The sequence below is a fragment of the Meleagris gallopavo genome, chromosome 2, assembly GCF_000146605.3.
Source record: "Meleagris gallopavo isolate NT-WF06-2002-E0010 breed Aviagen turkey brand Nicholas breeding stock chromosome 2, Turkey_5.1, whole genome shotgun sequence".
NCBI lineage: Eukaryota > Metazoa > Chordata > Aves > Galliformes > Phasianidae > Meleagris > Meleagris gallopavo.
The window spans coordinates 52,594,866-52,606,117 of record NC_015012.2 but is presented as its reverse complement, the minus strand read 5'-3'; the positions used below and the strand labels follow the sequence as shown (position 1 = coordinate 52,606,117).

Below are 11,252 nucleotides of genomic sequence, written 5' to 3'. Positions count from 1 at the left end.
AGTACTCAGTAATTAATGGCACTGTAATCAAAGCAGTTCAGTTGGTGGTTTTTTTTGTTTGTTTGTTTTTGTTTTTTTTTTAGAACAGTTTCAAGAGCAGCTATTAAGGATGATCTATAACAAGTCTGTGTTAATCTGTGTTTCCATTTGAGACCTGCTTCTATCAGTCTGTAATAATTGCTTTTAAGCTTTGCATAGAGGGAGGGAAAAAAGGCCACGAATTACTACTATCATCCAGCACATATGAACTAATAACAGGGAAAAGCTTCTTTCACTGCAAACAATATTCTGTAGGTAATGCTTTAATGATTTATGACTCCATCAGTTTGAATGCAAGGTGTGTGACTGGATTTTCATTCTCAAAATTCCTCTTTTCAATTGCTGAAATACATTTACTTCCCTTCATCAGCTTAATTTCAGTATTACAGGCTTAAAAGAATGCTCTTTATGTACCTATGTTTGTATTGTAGTAAACATTCACTTTCAAGTTATCTTAGGTTTTTTGTAATAGTACTTAATGTTGATAGTTCTGTGTCCCGACAGCAGGGTGCTGGAGACACTTCTGCTAGTTACAAAAGGTTTCCCTGATGCAGTGTGGAAAGTGTTAGGGTCTGTAAGCTAGGGTTGGCAGTTGATCATACACTACTGTGACTTGGATCATTTCTGTTCTGTAATTGGAATCCTAGAATCCTTAGAGTTGGAAGGGACCTCTGAGGGCCATATAGTCCAACTCCCCTGCAATGAACAGGCACACCTCAGCTACAGCAGGTGGCCTAGGGCCTGATCCTGCCTCACCTTGAGAGTCTCCAGGGATGGGGCATCCACCACCTCTCTGGGCAACTTGTTCCAATGTCTCCCCACCCTCACTGTAGAAGTTTTTTTCCTTATATCTAACTTAAATCTACTCTCTTTGAGCTTGAGACCATTTCCCCTTGTTCTATCAAGTAATATTCTAAGCAGCATGTTAAGACAGATTAAAATACATTTTTGGGTGCCTAAGACATCTCAGGAATCTTCTTTTCTGAATGAGGAAAATGGACAAGAGGCTGATGACTTACTGGTCAATTTGTATGAAATCTACAAATGTTACTGGAGGAAACTTGTGACTTTAATATTTTGCTAGTCAAATTGAATTGCTTTTTTATCAAGGAATGTAGCTTCAGGATGTCACAGCAACTTCCATACTTAAGTTTTTTCTTTTCCATTCTCCAGGTCCACGGCTGGATTTTGACCCTGATATTGTTGCAGCTCTTGATGATGATTTTGACTTTGATAATCCAGAAAATGTTCTGGAAGATGATTTTGTTCTACAAGCAAACAAACTAAAGGAAGGGTACATAAGCATTTCCACACAGCTTTATGTCACAAATGTGAATAGTAACGTTACTGTTTGTTATTTCACATGTTGTAGGAAGCAAGAGTGGCTTAATACATTTATGTCAAAGGAAGTATCACTATGTGTTACGTGGGTGGTAGCTTAAAAAAGATCAAAATTACGTGGATTATCCAAGATGAGAGATGGGTTTCGTTTGCTACCTTGAGCCCACAAATTAGTAATGATCACTAACAATACCTGTGAAGCATTTCTTAAGGTCTCAGAAATGCATGTTACCACGGTGCATATTATTTCCTTCTGTTTTGTAAAATGATATCAAAGGTAACAGGCAGTGATAAATTTTACCACGTTTATTTAAGAGTCTGGTATGTTTCCACCTCGACAAAAACAGCAGAATGTAAACGTATCCTTGCTGTCAGTGTACAGATGCGTGATCCAACACTATCAGAATAATTTCTAGTTTTTAGGCAATTGTGTCGGGGAACACAACATTGAGCAGAGCTGTGGAAATATCTGTGGATTGTTCTAATCTGTTCTGTAATTTTGTTTAGGAGATCAGATGCTGATGATGAAGATGAATGGGAAGATGTGGAGGATGATAGTGATGAAAAGGATAGTTGTAGTAATGATGAAGATTATGATTCAGAAGGCCCTTTGTCAAATGATGGGGTTAATGACCAGGGAAGAGAGTTCCTGTTTATGCAGGAAGAAACCAGGAGTCGTTTCACAGAATATTCTATGACATCTTCAGTAATGAGAAGGAACGAGCAGTTAACCCTCTTGGATGACAGATTTGAGAAGGTAAGGCAGCTCAAGAATGTGACCCTCACACAAAAAGGTGCTAAATGCTTCTTTGGTTCATCTCATGAGGTGCTGTCCTGTACGTCTGTGCAAATTCCTCCTGCCTTTGGTAGTTCGGTGCACCAAACAGCTGTTACCTGCACACACTCAGCATGTAATGCTGTGCGCTCTAAGCGTGTTGTGTTAAATAGGCTACAGTGTTAACTGATTGATATCGTTTAGTTAAATTATTCCAGTGACTACAATGAATATTCATAGTTGGTGTAACGCTTCTCCGAGAAGCTCCATTCTACACAGTAAATCATGTAAAGCTTTCTTATACAGACTTGATTCTTTCACCCCTTTTCCACACTCTGCCAAGTATACGTGGATGAAATCATGTCAGAACAGTGGAGATGTTGGCTAATATTTGTCCTGAGCAGTGACAAGCTTTTTAGCCTACTGATTGAAATTAAGACTCAACATTTTTGCAGAAGCTGGTCTGCATATTTTCTTTCGGTGTTACTTTGTTAATCCTGTGGTGAAAGTACATTGTCAGTAAGGAGGTAATCCCAACACAGTGTGTGGCAGTTGTTCAGCAAATGAGAAGGGAGGGGAAAGAAGGGCAAATAGGAAGAGATGTGTGAAGCTTTATGCTGTCGCGGACTTATTCAGCAAGCATGATTTAATTAAGATGTCCACTTCTTATTTAGTTTTTTGAACAGTTTGATGAAGATGAAATTGGAGCCTTGGATAATGTGGAATTAGAAGGCTATATTGACACAGACAACACTCGGTTGGAGGAAGTCTTGAGTGATTTCTACAAAGAGAAAGCAAAGAAGTACGTACTCTCAGATACACTGCTACACGTACATACTTATGTCACCGTGCCTCTATGCCAAAAGTTTGAGTATGTTATTTTCAGTTCATGGACTTGAAGATTACATCTCACAATGAGCAGTTTGATTGGAGTATTCTCCCTTCTTTGTGTGACTGAATGTCCATCTTGTTAGGATGTGATTAAAATTAAGCGCAGGCATTTTGCTGCTTTATACCATACTATGTTCTTTCTATAATTTTATTACATCTAGTCTAAGTAATGTCCAGGGATGTTCTTCCTTTCTCTTTTTAGGGCAACTTAAATTACTCCATAGAATTTAAATTTGTTTTTAAGAGACTCCATAGCCAAGGAGATTGGAATCAGCTGAGTACCAACATTGAAACACTGTATACCTAGTGATGTGATTATAAACTCAAGGGCAACTGTGTTGCCACTGTGCAACTGGAGCATGGCCAAAATCAGAGCTTATAAGGCAACTCCACACCAATGTACTGAATTTACAGTGTATTCTCTTCCTCTTAAAACAAGTGATATTATCTCAGAGTTAAGTGTCTAGGTATCCACCCATCAGCCTTCTGTTTCCTGATTGAAAGGTGTAACGTGTCCCTTGTAGTGAAGCATGAATGGCCAGTAGGAGAGTATATAATCACCTCTAGTGCTTACATGCCAAAAAATGTATTCTCTTCCTGTCCTCCAGTCACCAATATTGTATCAGATACTTTCGAGATACAGAAACAATCACTGTCTAATCTGTCTGTGGCACTCAAGCTTTAGTTTATAAGTGGCGATGCTTATTCTTGTAGCAGGTTGTAGTGGGAGCAGTTTTGTTTTTTCTTTGGCTTAGGGTTTTACTGAGAGGAGATTTGTTTTACATAATCAAGTATTTCCAAGAAAAGATAAACCTTCTTTTTTTTTTTTTCTTCAAAGTTGTGTGAAATTGGATACTCTTGAACCGTTTGAAGACACTCCTGCAAATGAAGACAGTGATGAAGAAGAAGAAGAAAGAGTAGCTCTGGTTATTGAGGAACCAAAAGAAAAGTGGGATTGTGAATCAATTTTGAGTAAGTATTTGGAGTTCTTATTCATTCTTAGTACTTCAAAGTAAATGAGAGGTGATCTTGGCACTTTTCTAGCTGTACTTCTAGGTTTATGCTTCTGAAGCATAACATTAGGAATTATTGCAAGATAAAAGTACTCCCTTTGAGGAGATTACTTAATTCTTGCAATTTTCTCTATTCAAAGACTAGTACTGCGTGATTCATAATAAATGTATTTAACTTTTATTTGCAAGTTTTTTCTTCACTATTTTTTTTATCTGTGTGACCTAGGTACATATTCAAACTTATATAATCACCCAAAGCTTATCGAGGAGCCATCAAAGGTAAAAGCATTAAAATTATTCAAAGTAACACTGTGACTTAGGAGAACTTGAGAGAAAAGTGATTGTTGTCTCAGTGGATGGCTATTTAAAAGTAGATCAAAGCAGCAGAAAAAAAAGTTGGGGAGGGTATTAGCCTACAGCTTCGCCAGAAAAGGATTTGGATATATAGGGAAATTTATAAAAATACACACACATCTTTATTTATATTAGAAAGAAAATTGAGTAAGACTTGATTGATTAAGTCACTAGACGCTCAGAATTTCTATAATAGCTAAGCAGAAACTTAACAAGAAAACAAATTCCTCACTCTCTTCTCTCAATACAGCTTCTTTTAATCTATGTCTTGCAACCTCATACTAGAGATTTCTCTTGAAAATAGGTTTAAGTTGACATTTTACTGTTTGAGGTGATGTACTCTAGTTCTTTGGCCTTCTAGAAGTTCCTCATGAGAAGTAGAGCAGGGCTTGATGTGCCAGGCACGCGTGGTTTTAAAGGAAACCTTTTTCTTGAAGCCTTATGAAGGCAATATTGAGAGCCTGCTTAAGACCATTTTTCAGTAATATTAGGAGAAAGGAGAAAACACTGTTGTTCTAGGGGACTTATTCTGCTTACAGGTGTTTGATTTTACTTTGAGATTAATGTGCATCTTTCTGAGGGAAGTATATATATAAGAATGTTTGTTACCATCTCATCTGAATCTGCTAGTTTTATTCTGTGCAGACAAGGGGTGCAATCTGCACTTCCTGGAGGGGAAGCCAGAGACCATTAATACACATGCACTGTCTGTTTTAGCCAAAGCCAATAAAAATTTCCTCAAAGACTGGAATTCCCCTGCACGTCCTGCCTCAGAAAGGTCTTACTGCTAAACAGGTGGAACGCATGCAAATGATTAATGGCAGTGACCTGCCAAGAGCATCGACGCAGCCCCGTTCCAAAAATGAGAGCAAAGAGGACCGCAAAGCCAGGAAGCAGGCAATAAAAGAGGAACGGAAGGTAGGCCTTATTTTAAGTAAAGCCCAGAAAAAAACCAACAACTTTATTCTGGAATTCTTTGAGTTGTAGGAACGTTTTGAAACCCATTTAATTTTGAGTTTAGAAATTAATGGGCAAAGCTTTCTGGTCTGAAAGGAATAATTATTAGTATTTAATAATAGAAAGAAAGCTAGCATTATGGTTCTGCACTCCAAATTTTCTATATGGAAGTTCTGGGTGTTCTCATGTGCACTGTCAGATGGGTAACTTAAAAGGGAATTTGTATTTCAGTATTGCTTAGGGAAACAAAGAGAACAGTAACAGTATTTCAAATCATATAAAGTAAAAAGTCTCCAAAATAATCATGGAAAACCTACTTGGACACATTGATAATTAGTGGTTTTATTTAGCACCAGAAATTATCAGCATTGTTAGGAGCTTCAGCTAATTAGAGATAATATTTCTGGACATAAGCACATCTAAGTGTTATACGAGAGTTAATGCTGTAAGCAAGATGATTATGACTTCTCTTTTCATGATCCATAAACATTAGTTACAGAGGTTTCTATTTCATAAATTTGTAATTGTTCATCTGCACAGGAACGCAGAATGGAGAAGAAAGCCAACAAGATGGCCTTCAAATTGGAGAAAACAAGGCAAGAAAAAGAGTTGCTCAATCTGAAACAAAACATGCAAGGACTGAAGCTATCTTGAAATTCAGGAACTTTCATTGTGGAAACATTGATTTCATCTGTACTGAGAAGGAATTGCTAACTGATAAGACTTGCCGGGCATGCACAAAGAGGGTTAATGGTATTTGGTACAGCAATATCTGGCTTGTCATTCTTTCTGAAGTTATACCTTAAATAATGAATTAATGTCTCTTTTGTCGTGAGTGTCACGGCAACTGCTGCAAACTTTTGTTATCCTAGAAATGTATTAAAATTTTAAAATATATTTTTCTTATAAACTGTCGCTGAGGAGAAGGTGTCATGTGTTGAATGCATTCAGCACTTCAGAAGAATACTGCAGATTTGATCTGATTCTTCCATTAAATTATTTGAGTTTGTACAGAGCACTGTGTCTACTTATCTCTCCCTTACATTGGCCATTAAATATAGTGCCTTGATAGAGCAGAGTTTTGGAAATGAATGAGTGTTCACCCACTCCTTAGTTCTTTCAGGGATTGGTTATTTATTGTTTGGATAAACTTTTTGTAAGCAGAGGTGTCTAAAAAGTAGCTGTGTAGCTGAACGTCCCTCTTATGTAAGATGAGTTAGGTTTAGGTTAGATATTAGGAGGAACTTTTTCACACAAAGGGTGGTGACACACTGGAAGAGGTTGCCCAAGGAGGTTGTGGATGCCCCATCCCTGGAGGCATTCAAGGCCAGGCTGGATGTGGCTCTGGGCAGCCTGGTCTGCTGGTTGGCGACACTGCACTTAGCAGGGGGGTTGAAACTGGATGATTGTGGTTTTTTCAACTCCGGCCATTCTATGATTCTATGTTTTACTTGTTGCAACAAGTATTGCAAAGGCAGTAGTAGTGTTGCTTATTGTTGCTGTTTAAAGCAACTTTGCTTCAAGTAGTCAACATGGCAATAATTGTGTAAAAAAACTAGATATTTAGAAAGCTGTGGTGCAGATGGCAAATAGCCACTGTCTGGATTTTCCTGAAATACTGTTCTTTGCCTTGCATTTTGTTTTTTTTTTCTACTGAAATACAGGCTTATGACCCAACACAACTGTTGCAAAGGCTTTCCGAAGGAGAGCAGAAAGCCCTTATTGCAGACTTAATGTGATCTTAAATTACTGGACTGTACATAAGAATTATTCTGGTGACCAGTCTGTAGCCATGAATAAAGGAATGAAATCTGCAGTTGACCCTTCTGAAACTTCCTGTGCTCATGTGAATACATCAACCCTCGATTTTTAGAGCTGAGCATTTGCCTCTGAGTGAGAAGGCAACCTGTTCTACTGGAACAGAGAAATCAGAACAGTAGAGCGGACTGACTACTACAGAGTTTAAAGTATCTGGAATGTTCCTCTTTTATATGAACACCAGGTGGAGACAAGATAACAGGAGGGCTTAATACTTGCTTATACTGGGGGAGGAAAGCTTTTGCAATGTATTTTGATAAAGTAGTGAGTTTTAGGATAATTGAATGAACAGTTATGTCCAAAAGTTTCTTCCTTGCTGCTTAGAATGCCAAAGTCTGCATACAGTATTCACATTAAGATTAAACATGCTATAGTTTTGCTCAAGTTTTATGTTAAAGAAGTAGAAATCAACTGTTATATTAGAAAAAGTTTGGGAGTTTTCATTTAGCTTTTATCTGTACTGGTTTTCATGTGCTTCGCATGCTTAAGCGGGGTCTGCTTGTGTCATAATTGTTAACTGTGACACATGGTAACTTGGGCTGCTATAAACTTTGGCCTTCTGGTTGATGAAGGCTGACCACCTAGAGCTCATGACTCCTGACAACAGCACTGAAGAGTAAATTTGAGAAACCGTCATATCAAGATGAGCCAGATACCAGCACAGGAGCTAAATGGAACAAGTGAGTAACAGGCACTTCAATGGTTTGTGTGGAATGTAATTTTGTGTTTTGCTATAAATAATTTACGCAAGACAGAGCTTGAGTTCTTTATCAGTTTTTACCTGTCAGTGAATATGTCTAAAGTCACCTGTCCTGTGTAGTATGCTGTCATTTGTCCTGCCTTTCCACTGCTGATGAATAACAATCTTTGAAAGAGGTTGTGTTGGTCAAAACTTTGAGGGGATGCAAACAATAAGAGATGGGACAGGAGGAAGGGGCCGCTTGAAAGAGTATAGTCTAGAGTAAGCACAGACATGCAGAAAGGTGTTTCTTGGAAACAAAAGTGGAGTGTAGTTTAAACACTTGATAGAATAAGAGTGAGAAGTTACCGAGTTGCTTTTGTTCCTCTAATTGGTGAAATACTGTAGTAACTTTTCCCTGTGCCTTGGAGTGTGGTAATATTTGAATGAAGAGGTAACAAAAGCAGTTCCACATCTGCTCCTGCTCAGCAATACAAAGATTCTTTTTGTTTCAGCCAAAGCAGGTAAGGAATGCTTAAATGAAGACGTCTTTCCCTCTGTAGATTACAAGTCTTGTGAAAAGGGCTCTTTGTTATGTTCAAATATTTCTGAAAGCTGTTTTTGCTTAATGCAAGAAACATCCCTGCACTGAAACGAGAATACGTTAAGTAGTACTGGAGTCATAGAACTGTCTTCTGTGCAACTTTGATTTATTTTCGATAAAAGGTGATTTAAAAGCAAAACCCCCTAGCAGTTTGCATCTGCGAAGTAAGTCATCTTGGACACAGATGTTACCCTAGAAATGACATCATGGCAACAGTCTGTCTTAAGAATGAAGGTGGTGTCATACTCAGTGTGATGCCTTCTGGCCTGCAGAATGGTGAGGCCTTATGCTGCCATTACTTGATGGGATGAAAAATGAAAGAAGTTTGGGTGCAAATCACTTGTGTTTGATGTTCCTCCCAGAACTCAAGCCACAATGATTTAATGAATGCTTTTCCTTCATCCCCTCTCCTCTCCCGCTTATGATGTCATTATGAAAGGAGATGCCTTATTAGCAGGTATGTGGACAACAAAAAGTGTTCCTTGGAGCAAAGGAAAGCTTGTGCTTTGTGGGAGTAGGAGAAATAAAGTGGTTCTGCAAAAAAAGTCCTGATTGCAGAGGTCCTTTTCTGCCAACGTAAGGACGTTCCAGCTCGCTCTGACTTTTGGTTGTAGTGTAGTTCAGCACTCCTGGACTGTGTAACTGAGACTGTTGGTTTGAATTTTTATACAGCTGCCGGGAGTCAAGATTTGGTTCCTTGTAGAATCTGTGGAAGACAGTTTGCACAAGATGCTCTGGTAAAACTATGCTTTTTTTTTAAGTGGGGATGTCAGTGCATTTATCTGAGGGGGTGGGCACTGGGGAAGGAGGAGAGGTGGGTTGAACATACGTTAAACAGCAAATGATCTAAAAACTGCTTTCTTTAGTAAACCTGATTAGAGATAGGTGAATGTTCATAAAAATACTGTGACCTAGCACAAGATTGCAGTTTATCTTTCTTTATCTACTTCTCTGATAGCTAATTCTTGCTCTATGTCATAGAATCATAGAATGGCCTGGGTTGAAAAGAACCACAATGATCACCTAGGTTCAACCATGTCATGTTTGAAATAAAGTGTTCTCTCCTGTTGAGATATAAATCACTGACCTGTGTCACATCCTGCAACCTGAAGCTTCCTTTGTGCTCCAGGTTTCAAGACAGGGTTAGTTATTTTAGGCTTCCTGGGAGAAACAGACTAATAAACCATCCGATAAGTGGTCCCTTTGACAATCTAATGCAGGCAGCAGGCTCAGTTCCAAAGCCTGCTGAAGTGAATAAAAAGATTCCCGCTGACCCCTCTGATCCCTGGATTACAGACTAAATGGGTGGCTTCACCGTTTGCCTAAAACAACACAACTGCAGAGTTTTTCTGAAAGGGTTGGCTCTGTCCGCAGCCTTCCTTCTCTCAGTTCAATGCTGTGGTATAACTAAAAATCGAACTAGCAAAAGGAAAAAGAAAAAAAAAATAAAGGGGGGAGGGGAGAAGGATGGGAAATGGCAGAGCCAAGCAATTGTGAGTGCTGAGACAAACGTGGAATTGTCAGTTCAGTGTTTGATATCTTAGATCAGATGTGTGACCAACATGATGGTGTGATCTATCAAATTTGCAACCTGCCCTAGGGAACCTGTTTTCTTGGACTAGATCTTCAAATCCCCCTTCCAACCCCTATAGTTCTGTGGTGCTATGAATTTTGTTTGATTAGACAGCTATGTATGTTTTGGGGTCAGGAAGGGAGGAAATTTCTCATCACTAGGACTTGCATGTGGTACAAGCCCTGCAATGCCTCTGTTCTTGGTGCTATGGGTTGGTATGCTCATCAGTGAGCAAAGCCCATGTATCTGGCATCCTGTGCGCCCTGCAGGGAGTTACTTGTCTTGAGTTTGCTGTCAAACATTGCTAGAAACAGAGAAGAGCTTGAAGCACATGAGTAGAAAGGCTCAAAGGGAAATGAGAATTTATAAAGGTTTATTATAGTAAAAGGAGGAAATTCCTGGCCCAGCAGAGCTGATACTGACATGCCTTGATCAGACAGTGGTGTAACTCAAACGACACAGGGAAGAGAAAAGTGAGTGAGGGAACAGCAAAGGTAAATTAGTGAGAAGATGAATAACAGAGCTAGGAAAGGAGACTAAGTAAAGAAGGGTGGGAATGGAGTCTCTAATGGTCTAGCTGCAGATGGCTCAGATGGATGTAATCCACAGCACTGGAGTAAGGATGTAGTTGTGTCCTCACTCTCACTGCATTTCTCACAAAGAGAAAACCGGGCATGCTGTTGCAGATGGGTCAGGTTGTTGCTAAAAGGCTGTACCACTTCTGAATCTGAAATCCTCCTTTGTTGTGTGGTGTACGTCTCCCATGCATTGAGCCCTGGATGTCTCCGCTTAGGAGCTCTGTGTGCTTTCAGCCACAGATGGTACTCCTCTCTCTGAGCTGTCAGGTTACTGCGAGCTTTACACAGCTGCTCCCTTTCAGCCCGAGGCTGTCACTGCTCTGGCTGTGCTGATGGGATGAACAGGGCTGTTGTTTGCCAGTGGAGCCCTGAGTCTGGAATACTTATCTAAACTCAATGGACTAATAATGTAAACATCAGCCCTTTGAACAGGAGCAGTCTGTTCTCTCTCTAAACCAAGAAAGAAAGGAAGCTGAATGTGGCGAAGCCAAGGAAAGAGTCCAGTGAGACTGGGATTGCGAGCAGCCCCAACCTGTGATTCTCTGCATGTGTTTTTCCCTGCTGTCCTCCAGCATGTCTCTGGGCATGTGAAAGTGCAGCTGTACACAGCTTTTTTTTTTTTTTTTTTTT

General features: G+C 39.4%; 1 protein-coding gene across 1 annotated transcript; it reads left to right on the top strand.

The window, feature by feature from the left end:
* Positions 1–961: 961 nt before the first annotated feature.
* On the top strand, positions 962–6,386 carry LTV1 (LTV1 ribosome biogenesis factor). Its single transcript, XM_010707308.3, has 8 exons — positions 962–1,060; positions 1,158–1,333; positions 1,888–2,137; positions 2,830–2,957; positions 3,885–4,018; positions 4,286–4,338; positions 5,131–5,331; positions 5,911–6,386. The coding sequence occupies exons 1-8, from the start codon at positions 962–964 to the stop codon at positions 6,022–6,024; spliced, it is 1,155 nt and encodes a 384-aa protein (XP_010705610.1). The 3' UTR covers positions 6,025–6,386.
* Positions 6,387–11,252: the final 4,866 nt, after the last annotated feature.

Coding starts and splice junctions, on each gene's coding strand:
- LTV1 (XM_010707308.3), top strand. CDS start 962: ATGTTAAGACAGATTAAAATACATTTTTGGGTGCCTAAGACATCTCAG. Junction 2,958..3,884: donor TACAAAGAGAAAGCAAAGAA/GTACGTACTCTC, acceptor TTTTCTTCAAAG/TTGTGTGAAATTGGATACTC. Junction 4,019..4,285: donor GGATTGTGAATCAATTTTGA/GTAAGTATTTGG, acceptor TGTGTGACCTAG/GTACATATTCAAACTTATAT.